We start from the raw sequence: 17,002 nt of genomic DNA, 5'->3' as shown, positions 1-17,002 counted from the left end.
TCTGTCTCTCTCAAAAATAAACAAACATTAAAAAGATTTTTTGTGGAATCTGTTGCTGGGAGAAACCCCTGGGTGTTTTGAGGCAAGTGGGAAAAATCTAGTCAAAACCCCAGTAAGGTTTATACTTTGCCTTAACACTAATATCATGACGGGTTCCAACACAAACAACACAATCAGGGAAGTGACATGGGCTACAGAGTTTGAACACGCCTGCTTCCTTCAGGCTCAGGTGCTGACAGGCCTTTAAATAAATAAACACTGACATTATAATCCAACAACTAATCAAACCTGGAAATGCTCCAGATGCCCCTCAACTGGGCAGTGGGTAAATGAACTGTGAGGCGTCCAGCAGTGGCAAACTACTCAGCAATCAGAAAGAATGAGCTACACACCTCCACAGCTGAAGCCCAGAAACGCTACGCTCAGGGGAAAAAGAAGCCAGACTCAGGAGGCTACACCCCGTATGGTTCCGTCTCTACAACATTCTTGCAAAGGCAAACTCACAGGGACAAGAAGCAAGAATGGTGGTTGCCACGGGCAGAAGGAAACTTGCTTACAAAGCAGGCACAGGGGAACTGGAGGGGATATGGAATGGTTATACATCTTCGCGCGGCGGCTACATGACTGTAAACATTTGTCAAAACTCTTCAAACTTGGACACCTGAAACCGATACTATGTTGTATGCTACCTAACTGGAATTTAAATACTTAAAAAGAAACCTCTTCAAACTGTAGATCTAAGTAAAAATACCTTAATTTAAGAAGTGGGGGTGGGGGACTCGGGGGCTCAGTCGGTGAAGCGTCCGACTTGGGCTCAGGTCATGATCTTGCAGTCCGTGGTTTTGAGCCTGTGTTGGGCTCTGTGCTGACAGCTCAGAGCCTGGAGTCTGCTTCAGAGTCTGTCTCCCTCTTTCTCTGCCCCTCCCCCGCTCGCACGCACTCTCTCTCAAAAATTAACATTAAAAATTAAAAAAAAAGAAAAACACCTTAATTTAAAAAGTGGCATTTAATTTAAACGCCTTAATTTTAAAAGACCCTAGAGGGGCAGGTTTTATGAATACCACTGATGCCTTAGATTTGTGGGACACTCATGCACTCATAGCTGTTCCACCATTAGAACCTCAGAGTCCCTCTGAGGTTCACCGGCAGAGCCAAGCCAAGTCAAGGGACCCTTCTCTTGCCGGGACCAGAAGAACCCAGGTCAGGATTGTGGGAGAACTTCTTTCATCACAGTCCCGACTGCAGGACAGACAGGGCCCTGGGAGGGGCCAGCGCCGCCCTCAGGGGGGCCCAGGGTCTCCCCCTGCATCTGCCCCCCAAGGCCCTGCCAATGGACACTTGGCCCAGCCACCCCAACCCTTGCGCGCCGAGATCCCACCCACGTACTCATCGTTGAGGCCACATCTCCGGCTGGTGGGGTTCCCGTACTTCCGGAGGGTGTCGGTGAGCTCTTGGTAGAGGGTGTCTCCGAGGCTGCGGGGGATGCCCTCCCAGGCCAGGATGAGGATGACGATCACCGCGTTCTGGCAGTGGTGGCCTGCCCGGTGCCGCACCAGGCACAGTAGCTTCTCCTCCAGCGTGTGCCTGCGGATCACCTGCAGGGGGGTGGGGTGGGGAGGGCACTGCTAACTGTGGGAGCCATGCCCCCACACTCCTCTGCATGGGATGCCATACACCCCCCACCTCTGCTGACCAGACCTGGGGACGCAGGTCTTTAGGGCAGTGTCCACAGGATACCACAACCTGGTAATGGCAACCATACAGGCTAAGAGACCGTTACAATTAAGGAATAATAAATACAAAAGTTATTTTTTAAGAGCAAAATAAAAAATATTTACTACAAAACGGAAGTTACTGATGAATTACACAGACTTAGGACTAAAAACACACAGATAAATTGGTAAGCCAAAATATATTCAGAGATTTTTATGTATCTTAAAATATTTACAGAGAAAATGCTGCATATCTGTATGATTTTAATTAAAAAATAAGGGCCTTGGTGCTGTGGAAAACAATTTTGGGTAGTTTCTCCAAAAGCTAAATATGTAATTACCATATGACCGAGCAATGCCATTCCTAGGAATATACCCAGGGTGACCGAGAGCAGGGACTGCGTCAGGTACTGTTCATAACGGCCAGACAGCGGGCACAACACAAGAGTCCATCAGTGGATGCATGGATAAACAAACAACGGAATATTCCCTAAACAAACTATTCCCTCCAAACAACGGAATAGTCCTCAATCTTAAAAAGGAAGAAAAATCTGACTCATGCGACAACATGGATGAACCTGGGTAACATCATGTTAAGCGAAAGAAGCCACACACTAAAGGATCCACACTGTGTGATTCCACTTACAGAGGGAATAGTCAAATTCATAGAGACAGAAAGTAGAACAGTGGCTGCCAGGGTTGGGGCGGAGAGCGTGGGGAATTATTACTTAACGGGTATAGAGTTTCTGCATGGGATGGTGAAGAAGTTTTGAAAATACAGAGTCGTGATGGTTGCAAAACAATGTGAATGTTGGGGTGCCTGGGTGGCTCAGTCAGTGGAGCGTCTGGATTTCAGCTCAGGTCATGAACCCAGGGTTGTGGGATCAAGGCCTGTGCCGGGCTCTGCACGGACAGCGTGGAGCCTGCTTAAGATCCTCTCTCCCCCTCCCTCTGCCCCTCCCTCGCTCTCTCAAAAACAAAACAAAACAAGAATGTGAATGTAGTGGATACCACTGAACAGTACACTTAAAAATGGTTAAAATGGCCAATTTTATGTTATGTATACTTTAACACAACTTTAAAAAATTAATAATATACCCCAAACCAGTGAACTATATACTTTGAATGGATACATTGTATGGTGTGTGAATTATATCTCAATAAGGCTCTTAAAGAAAACAAAAGCAAGGGCCTTGGGCTCTGCACTGCTGCCCAGCCAGGTTCTCACCTAACTCTCACACCCAGAACTCTGTCCAAAAAGATGCGGCATGGCAAAGGGCCTGGGAGCTGGGGGACGAGGTGGCTGATCTCCCATAAGAGCCCAAACTAATTCTGTGACCTGATAAGATGAGGGCCTGTGAAGAGGGGAGGGATGAGGGCAGACTGGGAAGGGCTTTCAGGGGAAAAGAACTCAAGGCAGGGGTTCCACAAAAAAGTCTGTACAAGGGGCTTTCATAAGTAGCTTCCTGCTCTAGAAGAGGAGCAGGCAGATGGCAGGGTGGAGGGGGAGAGTGACAGGGAGACCACTAACAAACAAAATACAAACAAAAGTGGATAAAGTGCTGAAGTAGGGCAGTGGGGAATGAAACAGGAAAAGGAATGTATTCAGACTCATTGAGGAGAAAGGTGACCTTGGGACCATCTGACTCTAGGGGCTGAGGGACAGGGCAAAGTCTTTTTTTTTTTTTTTTTTTAATTTTTTTTTTTTTTAACGTTTATTTATTTTTGAGACAGAGAGAGACAGAGCATGAACAGGGGAGGGGCAGAGAGAGAGGGAAACACAGAATCTGAAACAGGCTCCAGGCTCTGAGCTGTCAGCACAGAGCCCAACGCGGGGCTCGAACTCACGGGCCGTGAGATCATGACCTGAGCCGAAGTCGGATGCTTAACCGACCAAGCCACCCAGGCACCCCAAGGGACAGGGCAAAGTCTTAAACGGACTTCCACTTTTGTGGCACAGGACAGTGGGTGGAGTGGGGGTTGTTTACTGATGAGTTAATTGGGAACACGCTGGGGCTACTTGGGAATGTCTGAGTGGCTATTTCTAGTAAGACCCCAATACACTGGGTCTGGAGGTCAGGAGAGGCCTGGGCTGGAGACGCACTTGGTCATGAGTACAGCAGTGCAGGGAGCTGTCCAAAGAGGCAGCCAGGCAGGCAGTATAAATAAGGAAAGTGGGCCAGATGGACAACTGGGGGTGGTGTGGACCATGGCCAAGTGAAAAAGCACACGCCCCTTCAAAATGGGTAAGCCAGGCCTTCTCTCCATCAACCACTGCCTGATGGGAATCCCAGCCTAGTGCAGCTACCTCTTCCAATTTTAACAAGAAGAAAACAGAAACCTAGATTTTTACATGAAATCTCTCCTTTCAAAGATGTGAGCACCTAATTCAATTTTTAAAATCATGGTAAAATACACATGACGTAAAATTTACCACTGCAGCCATTGTTAAGTGTATGGCTCACTCGCAGAAGTACCTTCACGCTGTTCTGCAGCCGTCACCAGACCTCTGTCCACCTCTACAACGTTCTATCTTCCCAAACAGAAACTCTGTACCCACTTAGCACTCACTCTCCCTTCTCTCTGGCCCCTAGTCCATGGTAACAACCATTCTGCTTTGTGACTCTCTGAATAGTTTGACTACTGGCAGTGCTTCATACATGTGGAGTCATACAGAATTGGTCCCTGGCATAACAGCCTCAAGGTTCATCCAGGTTGTAGCAGAGGTCAGGATTTCCTTCAAAATTTTCAGGGACACGTTAAACAAAATATATCCCTGGCCCATGAGTTCCTGCTCTGAGCCAACCCACAGAAGCATCGGTTATATCATTATTTGTAAAACTAACTTTCTGGGATCAGTAACACACAAACATGTCATTAAGTCATGCAGTATTAGAGCTCCCTGTGCGATTGCCTGGCCTCCGCAGACTGAGCCGGGCATATCGTGAACACAGGTTCACGATCACACATCACAGGTACTGATAAGACAGCAGTCCCTGCCACCAGGGTTTCTGAGGCACTACTGTCAATCTCTGCTCAGTGCCCAGGGTAGGGCACTGGCTAATTAATCGCCCTCACGTGCAACATGTGTTCAGAGCACACAGGGAAACACCTGACCTACCAAAGCTGAGGTTGAGGCCACGTCTCTTTGGTTTCCCAAGTGGCAAACACATAAACGTGATAAGCACAAGCAGACAGCTCTCTGTGGCCACACCCTCACAGGCCGATGGGTACACTCAAAAAAACTATAAGAAAACAATAAAGTGGAGCTCCCTACCCACACTATGAAGGAAGGAAGCCAGCAGGACTGAATGCACCAAGCGCAAAAATCAAAAGGCCAAGGGAAGGCAGGAAGACACCAGTACCTGAGTGTGGCCATACGGATGGTTCATATCCCACCACAGACACAGACAGCACCCCCCCCCCCCCCCACAGCTGGGCAGGAATCCCCCGTGCACTGAACAAGAATAGCACAGCACCAAAGGAAGCCCACATCTGTCTTCCTACTCCCGGTACTTAGTTCCAACCCTTGGGGTTCCCCAGGAGGTCTGTTCCAACCCTGCCCTCAAGAGGCCTTCAAATATCTGCTTTCTGACCCCTGTTATCTTTACAGACTGGCCCAAGCAGCATCTCCAAGGTTCTTGTATCCAAAGCGCATTTTTGCTGTCTGTGGTGTTTGCTTCTGGCATGTCTCCATTTATTCTGAGCCTTTGGAATGCTACCTGGTCACTCCCTTACTCCCATGCTTGCCGACTTCCATACTCTGTACAAGCCACCTCAAAACCGCAGATTATCAGTGGGCTCCCTGGGCTATCTCACTGCTCTCTTAGATCCTTCTCTCAACACACATTTGCTGGGTACCCATGATGCGCCTCAACTTTGTCCCCCAAGAGCCTGGCCAGGCAAGTCTAGAATTTGTCAGACACACTGCTTTTAGATGAACCTACTGGTTGGGGGGTTCAGGCTGTAGACAAAGACATGAACCTGGTTCAGATGAAAACCCAGGCTCTAGATGGGAGATCAGAACAGGCGGTGGGCAGGAAGAACCATAGGAAGCACCGTCCACCACAGGCAGCTGGATGCTGCCGCTCGCCCATAGCCACAGACTACTGCCTGGGTTCTTGACGCCACTCTGACACTAAGGACAATCTGCCCCTCTTGGCACTTATGGGTCACTTCCCAGTGTGTGTGTGTAGATGCGGGGGGGGGGGGGGGAGCAGGGGAAGGGAACACCTGCCCTTCTCTAACTTCCAAGGAGGTAGAACTCTTTAGATGAGCTCTACCACCAAAACAGATAGGGTATTTGGTGGCTGTATAGGCAAAAACCAAGAGAAGTCCACTGCACTAAGGGAGATAGCTAGAAAAGAAAAACACAACTCTGCACCACCATTTTCTTACCACTGTAATAGTCTATGACCTACCACCATTTGCCCTTCCTATAAAACACCATTTCTTTCCTCTCTCCTTTTATCTTCCCTCGTCAGATACAAGAATTTCCCCACCTCTGGGAACGTGGTCACTATGCATTCCCTTCTATCTGGGCTTTTCTTTCAAAGCTGGCATCACTCACTGGGGTTTGGTGACACCCATGAGCTGTTTCATCTTTTGGACAAAACATCAGGTGCCACGTGTGCTCTGCTCTGGGCATCTGCGCACAGACCCTGGAGGACCAACGTGTGAAGACCAAGTTCCTCCCCCTCCACCATTCTGCTTCCCTCTTCCTGCCCCCAGGAACTAAGCTCACTGCTTCACCTGGGCACCTCCTTCCTCAGCCCTAGCAGAGGCACAGGTGCTGCTCCCCAGAGCTCTGGGGCCAGAAATGCATATTCTCTTCTTCGACACCACCTACACAGCCAGTTGTTTTCTTCCCTTGATCCAACTGTTTCTGAAGATGGAAAAGTCCCCAGGCTCCACCTGTGTGAGGATCTTCAGTTTCCCATCCAGGACTGTGGAATTCTCCAATGACTACATGGATTAGCAGAAATAAGGGCAGATGCCATGTCGCTGATGGGTTCTCTGAGGGATAACACTGCACCCTGATCAGCCACAGACGGATACAGTCCCCCTCCCACTGTAATACCTATCTTTCAGGAGGGTGGGGACACTATACTTCCTCATACCTGTGAAGGCTCTATGTAGCTCCAGATTCTTTTATTATATATAATTCTGCAATACTGACCGAAAATTGCTAAAAAAAAAAAAGGTATGTGATAGTTCAGGTACAGACACCTTTCATATTCATTAAAAACAAAGGTGCAAAGGTATGGCGTATACGAGACAAAAACAGCCATGTGCACATGGACACAGGCTGACAAAGGTCTTCTTCCCACCTTCCCTCACTCAGTGAGCTGTATATTCACACAGCCTATTACCTTTGCTCACATGACTCTCCTTGCCAGAAATGCTTCTGCTCTCCCATCAGCCCATTTATTTATTTTTTAAAAGAACTTTTTAATGTTTATTTATTTTTGAGAGGGAAGGTGGGGCAGAGAGAGAGGAGACACAGAATCCCAAACAGGCTCCAGGCTCTGAGCTGTCAGCACAGAGCCCGACACGGGGCTCGAACCCACGAACCATGAGATCATGACCTGAGCCAAAGTCGGACGCTTAACCGACTGAGCCACCCAGGCGCCCCTCATCAGCCCATTTAATGTGGCCCTGTATTTGTGATCCCATGCACGTCACCCTCCTCTGAGAAACAAAGCCTCACATTCCTCCCACCATTCATATCCCTTGACCCTGAACTCTACTGCACTGAGTTCGCCTCTCATAATTGGACCTTGATCACTCAAGTCTCCGTGATCTTATCTCATGTGTCTCTACACCATAAGCAGCTTGAGCACAGGGACAGACCCTTTCATTTTCGAGGCATATCCCCATACCGAGCACCCAGCACAGTGCTGAGCTCACACCTGATGACTTGCTGCTGCTCTTGAGCTTCTGCAGTGATGCTAAATATCTCCTCGAGGACTGGAAGAGCAAGGTCAGAAAACTGTGTGGGGGTGAAACGAGGGTCACAGTCACTGACGCTCCCCTCGCTGGGACACTCAGGCTGCCTTATAGGGAACAGTGGCTCAGAAGTAAAGTAGATGCAAGATTGTCCCCGACCCTGCCTAGAGGCCTAGCTAGTTCTTCTGGACCAGAGATAGGAATGCCACCGGCATATGGAGGGGCAGAGGGGTCAAATGGTGCACAGTGGGGCCCAGCTTTGAGTAAGATGACATCTTTCAGCCTCCCCTCAACCACATCCCTGATCCACGGGGAGAGTATGAACCAAGCATAATGACTAGAGCTTTTCTGAGGCCAGCCCAGGGTGCCAGGGGCTGGTGTTTAGATAAAACGAGGCTAGCTCAGGCTGGGGGAAAATGACTCTAACCAAGCACAGATGCAAGCTCCCACGTTCCCCTGAACAATAAACATGTCTGTTTCCACACACACACCTCTGGCCTGGCCTGCGGTGAGGGAAGTGAGGCAGCAGCCCCCACCACAGGGTTGACACTCACCCACTTTGCAATGGGGCAGCCGCGTGAGCTCTTCCCCTCCTTCCCAGTGTAGATGACCTTCTCGATCCGGATGGCTTTCCCCTTCTCTCCATACCTGGTGAGGGAGACAGAAGCCACCATCAGCACAGTGAAGCCCCAGAAGAGAGCAGCTTATGGTAAGAAGGCAAGCCTCAGTGTGCTTCAGCATGGCTTTAGTTACTGTGGGGTCAACAGAGAAGGAGAAGGATTTAAATGTTTGTTCTGTGCTTAGAGCCTCTGGAGACACAGCAGCCACGTACAGGCCCACAGGGCCTCCGGTCCATCTTGCCCAGCTCTGTCTCAGGGTAGAGGGGGTCATCAAACACAGTGTCCCTGATTATTATTCTGAACCTCCAGGGAAGGTACTCAAACCAAAGGCTAAACATGGGCATTTGTATCCAGCCTTGTTAGTGGAGTCACCCTGTTATTTATACAGTCAATAAACAAAAGAAAATAAATGGGGGAAAATCTTACTATTTTCTTTCAACAATCCCCAGCTGACATTTGAACACGAGGACAGAGAGCTGAGGCCAGGGGAAGTGACCCTACCAAGCACCATCTGGCTCCGAGACTGCCCTGGCAGTAAACACACACTGCACACACTCGTGCTCTGGCCCACACACACTCGGGGATTCCGAGACCATCTAATTCAGAAGTGATCAAACTATGGCCCCAGAGCTGAACTGACCTGCCCAAGGCCACACAACTATGGTGCCACAGGCATCGGTGGCTTGAATGCTCCCCAGCCACTTTCTGGCTGCAGCACTGTAGTCAAATGACTGAAGTTCTCAAGGCCTGAGTTTCCTAATCTAACATGAAGATAAAAAGGGCCCATACTTCCCAGGCTTGGAAGGAGAACAAATTACATAATCCATAGGGATGCACTGTTTAAAGTGTTTTGAAGCTCCTGCGTGAGGGTTAGAGAGCCTGCTAAATATTAATTCTTAACAACATAAGTAGCCGTCTTACTGAACCGTCTTATTTTTAATAGCTTTTTAGCTTCAGGCACAAAATCATATCATCGACAAACAGGGTGATTTGTCACCTCCTCCTGTTCACTCTTCATGCCCTTCTTTCACTCTCTTGCCTCACTGTACCAGCCAAGGCTTCTGAAGTGCTAGTGAGCATCTCTGCTTATTTCCTCACTTGATTGTAAAATGTTGCCAACTATTCATCACTGAGAAGGAAGCTAGCTGAGTTTGGGAAAGAGACAGAGACTGACTTAGTTTGAAGGCATCTTCAAGCCTTGATTTTTAATCAAGAATGGGTTCTTTTTATCAAAAGCACTTTTAGCAACAAAGGACACAGATGACTCTTTTTGTCTTCCTTTGATCAATTAATATGAATGTGCTATTTTAACAGAGTATCTAAATCAAACTATCCTTGTATTTCTGTAATGAATCCACTCTGGCCATGGCCCTTTTTAATATACTACTTTAATAGAGAGATATCTCATCATACACACTATAGTTAACATAGTCTCTACAAACACACATAGACAATTACACATACAGGTATCCCTCACCTTTCAGAAGCTCATGTTATGTCACTTTGCTTTTACGAAAGACCTACATCAATACCTGTTTTTTTGGTAACCAGAAGAAATCCAAAGAGAATTTTTGCTTTTACGAAGAAAGGCAAAGAATGAAAATAGCGTTCAGCGTTCGTTTGGCAACGAGCCATTACAGAGGCAGTGCACACCCCAAGTGGTGCCGCGAGAGTGGCGCCACCAAGCTCCTGGCCCAGGAACTGCACTCAGCATTCCAGCCACCAGAGAGCGGAACTGCGTCTGTGAGCATCTGTGCTTTATCTTGATTTATCTTAAGGTATCAGAAAGCCTACAAGAGATTATTTTGGGGGGCCCAGGAACACTCAGACGTTTTCCCATATACATTAATGGTAACTGCTTCTTCGCTTCATTGCCATTTTCAGTTTAGGAAAGTTTTCAAAGGGATGCTCTACTTTTGGGTAGCAAGGGAGATCTGTATTCCTGTATCTCATCCACTCCACTTCCAGGAATCTCCACACCTCTGAAATAACTGTACAGATACACCAAGAGTTAGGCACAAGGTGTTCCTTGTTGTGCCAACAACTGAAAAATTAGGAACTGAAATATCTAGTACAGGATTGGCTAAACTATAATAAATATAATAAACTTCTGTATGTTGGAAAACCATGTAGCCATTAAAAGGGATTCGACAGAATGCTATGTACTAACATGGAAGAAATTAAGCTGGGGGCTGGAGGGGTAGCGGCTACAAATAGTGGGTACATTATGACTGATCCCATTTGGTTTAAAATCTCTCTATATATGCGCATCTATAAATGCTGACAAAAAACTAAAGAGTAGACATCAAACTTTTTAAAAAAGGTTTCTTCTGGATAATTGCTGGAAGGCTTTATTCTAAACTTTTTTTAAAAAAGACTTTTATAGACAGGTTTTATTTTGGTAATTGGGAAAGAGAATACATTTTTTTAAAGTATTGATGTACGGTTTCTTTGGTTTCTTGAGTGAAACAGAGCACACTGTCGAGGTGAAAAGTGTTTCTGATAATTAGCACATTAAAATTCTAAGGCTATGTTAGTCCCTTATAGAATGTGTTTGGAGACAGGACTCTGGGGGAGTTTATATAGTGTGGCCTGGCTCAAGAGGAAAAGACCAGATAGTGCTGCTTTTGTTTGGTTCCTGGAAAACTTTCAATTTCACAAACATTTATCAGGAAGTGGCCCCCAAGTGCAAAGCCTGGGTGCTTGGTGTGTCCTGGGGTCCCTGTGGGATGAACAGCCCGAGGCGTCCACGCTGCTCTCACCGAAACAGGATACTGTGTTCCCCTCAGGAGGGTGAGCAGAGGACACTGACACGAGCTCTCTGACCAGTACCTTCCCCCCCATCCCACCCATCAGAGGAACACTTTCTGCACTGAACTTCGTATTCAAGAGCAAATAAAAGGGCCAAGCACTCTGATCAGCTAGACCTTTTCTTTTTCTTTTTTTTTCCTGAAACGAGAAATTTCTCTGTGCTTAATGACAACCAATCAACTCCGGATTTAGCTCTTTTTTCTTAAATGTCTTACTCTCTGGCCTAGCATTAAAATGATATTCTAGAACATCTGAATAATGTTCATTCCTGCATACAGATGAACTCCTAGACCCTAAGCTAAGTCTGAAAAGAATAGGCTGAAACCTTATCTTGAAAGATAACCTGATCATCTTAGCAAGTGGTTCTCAAAGGATGGTGCTGAGATCAGCATCACTTGGGAATTTGGGAGGAATACAGACTCTCAGGTCTCATCCCAGCCCTGCTGGGTCAGGAATTCTGGGGTAGGGCCAAGGATCTGTGCTTTCACAAGCACTCCAGGAGACCCTGAAGCACGCTCAAGTTTGATAGCCACTGATCTAAAGTTGTACTTCTTTGGGGTTACCTTTACCACCCAGTAATGAGACTAGTTCCCTAAACTCAGAGGATCTGCTAGCACAGTGGTGATTCTCTGTTTTTAGAATAAACATTTAATGAGCTCCTAGGCTGCAGAGAATCCCCTTCCCAGATAGATGACATGGGGCTCTGTGCAGCACACCATTCTGAGATACGGGTTTGTACAACTGACCACAAGAATGTACATCAGTGGGGACCTGGATTCCCATGTGTGGAACCCATAAATAAATTGGGATAATATTTTAGGATTTGCGTTTGACTGCCCCTCCTTTTTCCAAATCTTTACCAGAGAAGCTAAAAGCACCAACGTCTCCTTGATTTCAGCTCGTTTCCCCTTCCTGACTTTGTCCCACTTCTGGCGGTAGAGTGGTCCTGTAGAGAGAGGGTGGGGGAGACAGCCTGGACCATTCACAAACTAGACCCCCAGCCTGGTGATGTTCACTGGTTATTCATTCCTCTCCTTGTTCCACAAGAAAACTTAAAAAAAAAAAAAAAAAGATGTCTATTAAGATAAAAACAGGTGATGAAATCAGAGTAAAGGGGGGGAAAAGATGAACGTAATGTTGGTACACAGAATGCAAGCAGTACGGTCGTGTGTATTTTTGAGAGACGAGCCTAGAAAATTTCAACATATGAGAAATCAGGAAGCTAATGAAGGTTCCTTAGGATTATGTCAAAAGGACTCAGGAGTGAACCTGAATAGGTTCTCATGGGCCAAAGATGAGAAATTACATTCCTCCCAATAGGGGGTACACAAATCTGGCTCTAAGCTTAACCAGCAGCCAACAAAGATGGAAATACAATCTGTTACATAATTTACAAGGTCCTTAAGATAAAAATAAACCAGCTGCTGAGGAAAAACACAAGTATTCCTGGTCTCGACAGGAATTCCTCCCTTGGATCAGTTTCTGAAGACTCTACACTTGGCTGTTATTTTTAAAGCAATGGGGGGGGGGGGGGGAGGACAAATCTCAACTTTATCACTATCTCTTAATCCTTGTTTCAAAACATACTCTTCCATAACTAAAAGTTATTTAGAGAGCTGTCTAGAAATTTTGTAGAACTGTTTCCAAAAAACAAACACAAAAACTGTCCCAGGTCAACTTGTACATGTGACTCCCCTGCAGCCCTCAACCTGCAAATAAGAGCATCGCTATTTCTTACCAGAAAGTCACTGGCCAAAATGCTGCCTGCCCCAACCCTGGCATCACAATGCACATGCACGTTGGCACACGAAGGCACACACATGCAACACACACCTTGTTTTAAATGTTTCGTTCTCACAGCCTCAGAGGTCCACTTTCAAGCAGGCTTGAATTTACAGATTGAGTCTTTGAATGCTTTTCTGATGGGCTACTTTGAATACAAATGTTGCCAGATGGTACAGGACAATTAAGAGTCATTACGGGAGATCACAGTCCTCTATCCATCTTACCATTTATTGACTCAAGGATGCCAATACAGTTTTTCAGTTCAAATTCACGTTCCCTGCTAGACTGATGACAGGATTCACTTGGCTCCCCTGCTCAGACAAAATATGGTACCCAGATCTGAGGGAAACTCTAAGCCACTCTGCCTTCCACACATCTGTGTGTATATGATGTATACGTATGAGCAAACATGTTTATGTCTACATAGTCTTTGCCTTTGCTATACTAATGCTTGTTATAAGATTTCAATCAGTAGATGTTGTATGAGACAAGATACCCTATATGTGGTACTTCCCTATAAGCACTAAGTGCTTTCCAGACATCAATTCAGTTTATCTTCATAATTCTCCTACAATGTGTATGTACTTTTACATTATCTCCATTTTGCAGATAAGAAAACTGAGTCACAGAGCAGTAGAGCAACTTACCCAAGGACTCAGCAGGAAGTGGCAGGGCCAGGATTAGACCTTACGTCTAGCTTCAGCGTTCACATGCTCTCAATCACCAAGCTATTTTACCTTTCTGTACATTGGAACTCATAGCATTTAATATCTGCTGTGGACCCACCCATAAAATTTAAAGTCTCTAGCTACACGAGCTGCTTAGAAAAACAAAACTGGGCTGTTATGTAAAAACCGTGTAGTCTTGAGTTTGAATTCTAAGTGTCAATGTAAACTCATGATGTATTTAATCACAATCAAGAACAAAAATAAAAAATCTACACATACATCTTAGCTCTTTCTACTAAAATGGCCTAGAAATGATGAGCACACCTCGTACCAGAGTTTGTTTTCTGAAAACTTTTTCCCCCAATAAAAAGGACCAGGACTTCGTGGATAGACACAGAATGCGAGCCCAGATCATACAGTCGTACAAGGAATCGAGAAAGCTATGAGAGACTCCTGGGATGGTATCAGAACGACTCAGGACACACTGAATAGGCGCCTACTGGCCAAAGAGGAGACATTATATTCTTCCTAGTGGAGGTACAAAATAGCACCTATAAGGTAGTTTTGAAAAACAAGAAAGAAAGAAAAAATGATGTGATTTCCATGAAGTCTTTAGCTCTGACTGTGAACTTATAGGCCACAGAGAGGGCAGAAGAACATGACAATAGCACAGAAAAGCCAGCAGCAAAATTCAGACCTCAGGAAACACTATGGGACACGGAGTCATTTAACCAGACCTCATCAGTAAGAAAATATTTCAAGACAGAGAGAAAAGCTGGGGAGGGGAAGATCTAGAGGGCAGACCAACAGACAGAGAGAGAAATCCAGAAGCACTGTGGGTGAGAATCCCATATTCAACCCTCCACAGTCCGGATATCCTGGCTTCCTTTCTGTGTGTGGTCTGGTCAAGGCAATGAAAACGAGAGGTGCTTCAATTCCATGCTCTACTAACAACTTGCCCAGCTCTCCTTGGACATTTGTGCGTCACTCACCGCTCCTCCATGAGTTCCCGGATAGAGGCTACCGTGGGGCCAGATCCCAGGTGAGTATAATATGGACCTTCATCTTTCTCCACTATTTGTTCTGCAGAAACACAGAGTAAACATTATTTGGAGGCATCAACTCATCAACATTAATTTAGCAAGTCAAACCACCAACAGGAAAACTAATGGGCACATTCCAAAGCAGGAAATTTGAGTGGCTTATAAATATGTGAAAATGTGTTCAACTCCATTAGGAATCATTAATACAAATTAAAATCACAGTGAAACACCATAACACACAGGGCATATTGGCAAAAACTGAAGAATCTGGTAAAATCAAGTGTCGTCAAGATTGTGATGTAACCACCTTGCAATTCAGTTTACTACTCTGTGTGTTTAGAATGGGGTAGGCTAAGCCACTCTACTACAAGGGATGTACACAAAAGAATAAAAAATAATGACTCCAACAGATACTTGGATGCCAATTTCACAGCAGCATTATTCACAAGAGCCAAAAGGTGAAAACAACACAAAAGTCCATCGATAGACGGACAAAATTCGGGGTATCTACACAATGGAATATTACCCAACCAGAAAAAGGAATGAAGTTCTGATACATGCCACACCATGGATGAGCCTGGAAAGCATTACGGTGAAATAAGCCAGACACAAAAGGACAACTATTGCATAATTCCATTTAGATTAGATATCCAGAATAGGCAAGTTCATAGAGGTAAAAATTAGATCAGAGGTCACCAGGGGCTGGGAGGGGTGGAGAAGGAGGACTTATTGACTCCTGGGTACCGAGTTTCTGTTTAGGGGGATGAAACAGTTTTGGAAACAGGTAGTGGTGACGGTTGTACAATATTGTGAGTGTAGTTAATGCCACTAAAACGTACACTTAAAAACAGTGTACAAAAATGGCAAATTTTATGTTACGTATATTTTACCACAATTTAAAAAAAAGAAAGGAATGAAGGACTGACACATGCTACAATGTAGATAAACCTCAAAAACATTATGCTCAGTGAAAGAAGCATCACATACTGTATGATCCCATGCATATGAAACCTCCAGAATGGGTGAAGCCACAGAAATAGAAAGCAGATTGACAGCTGCCGGAGGCTGGGAGGAGGGAAAGAATGTGTGAGTAACTGCTGAGTGAGTACGGGGTTTGGTTTTGGGGTGACGAACGTGTTTTGGAACTAGACAGAGGTGGTGGTTGTCCACTGTAACTATACTAAATGCCACGCAACTGCTTACTTTAAAATAGTTCATTTTATATGACGCTCACTACAATTATTTTTAAAAAGAACAAATTATCGCTGCACACAACATGGATGAATTTTAAATGAATTTTTCTCAGTGAAAGAAACGCGACCCAAATGACTATGTAATAGTAGCTGTGGAAAGCAGTTTTGACTGGCTACTACAAGGCTAAAAACAAAAAGAACTTTCCACAAATACTGTGCTATAGTTGGTAAGTTTGTTTTATGTCTAAAGAAAATACAACAACTAAATGCAATGTGGTATCCCACATTGGTCCTTGAATAGGAAAAGGACATCAGTGGAAACACTGACAAAATTCAAAGTCTGCAGTTAATAGTATTGTACCAACACGAATGTCTTATTTTTAAATGCACCGCGATCATGTAAGATGTTCACATTAGGGGCAGCTGGATAAAGGGTATACAGGAACTCTCTGTACCAATTCTGCAACTCTTCTATAAATGTAAAATTATCTCAAAATTAAAAGCTTTCAAAAAATAAAAAAACTAGGCAGCGCACCCCACTTTACTGATTCTGTCCTAGAAGAAATCTTACTTACATGCATCAAAACACAGGTACAAAGATTTTCAGAGCAACACTGTTTGCAATAGTCAAAACTGGAAACCTATAATCCAGCAACAGTGAATAAATACAATGTAGCACAGGCGTGCAATGGGTTCTATCTAGCACTGAGAATCCACAACCTTCCACAACATGGTTGAATACCACAACATCACGGCAAGTGAAAGACACATACCAAAGAACAAAAGCAGTAAGATTACATTTAAATAATATACAAAAACAGCCTCAACTAAACTATACTATTTAAAGGCCCACACAGAGGTGGTAAAATTACCAGGTTGAAATATGAGCTTGCAGACATTCAACGGTTTTTTATCTACAGACAATGGTGATTTTATATGGTTGTATAAAGAAACACAAGAAAATCATTGTCACAAGTTGAGAGAGTTGTTGCCTCGGGAGGGTGGAAGAGGAATGTGAACAGGGCAGGTGTACAGGGATCAAGGTTGTGGTTACACGGTATTCACTTTATACATTTTCATTGAGTTGTATATGAATGTTCTGCATACTTTCCACTATCTATCATTCATGATTTTTTTAATGCAAAAAAAAAAAAAAACAAACCACCTGTCACACCTATTTTATGCAGAACATTATGCTCAACTTTATGGGGGATTCAAGAT

General features: G+C 45.0%; 1 protein-coding gene across 3 annotated transcripts in view; it reads right to left on the bottom strand.

Moving 5' to 3' along the window:
* TET3 (tet methylcytosine dioxygenase 3) overlaps positions 1-17,002 on the bottom strand; it is a 105,070-nt gene that overhangs the window by 17,692 nt on the left and 70,376 nt on the right. For all 3 annotated transcript variants that reach the window (XM_042932742.1, XM_042932744.1, XM_042932743.1), the window contains 3 exons: positions 14,538-14,628; positions 8,216-8,309; positions 1,387-1,595 (listed from right to left, as the gene is read on the bottom strand). In XM_042932742.1, the coding sequence (XP_042788676.1) occupies positions 1,387-1,595; positions 8,216-8,309; positions 14,538-14,628 (394 nt within the window). The remainder of the gene's footprint in view (positions 1-1,386; positions 1,596-8,215; positions 8,310-14,537; positions 14,629-17,002) is intronic.

This window comes from Panthera leo, chromosome A3, assembly GCF_018350215.1.
Source record: "Panthera leo isolate Ple1 chromosome A3, P.leo_Ple1_pat1.1, whole genome shotgun sequence".
NCBI lineage: Eukaryota > Metazoa > Chordata > Mammalia > Carnivora > Felidae > Panthera > Panthera leo.
Note: the sequence above shows the minus strand (reverse complement) of the source record. Positions and strands in the feature narration are given on the sequence as shown.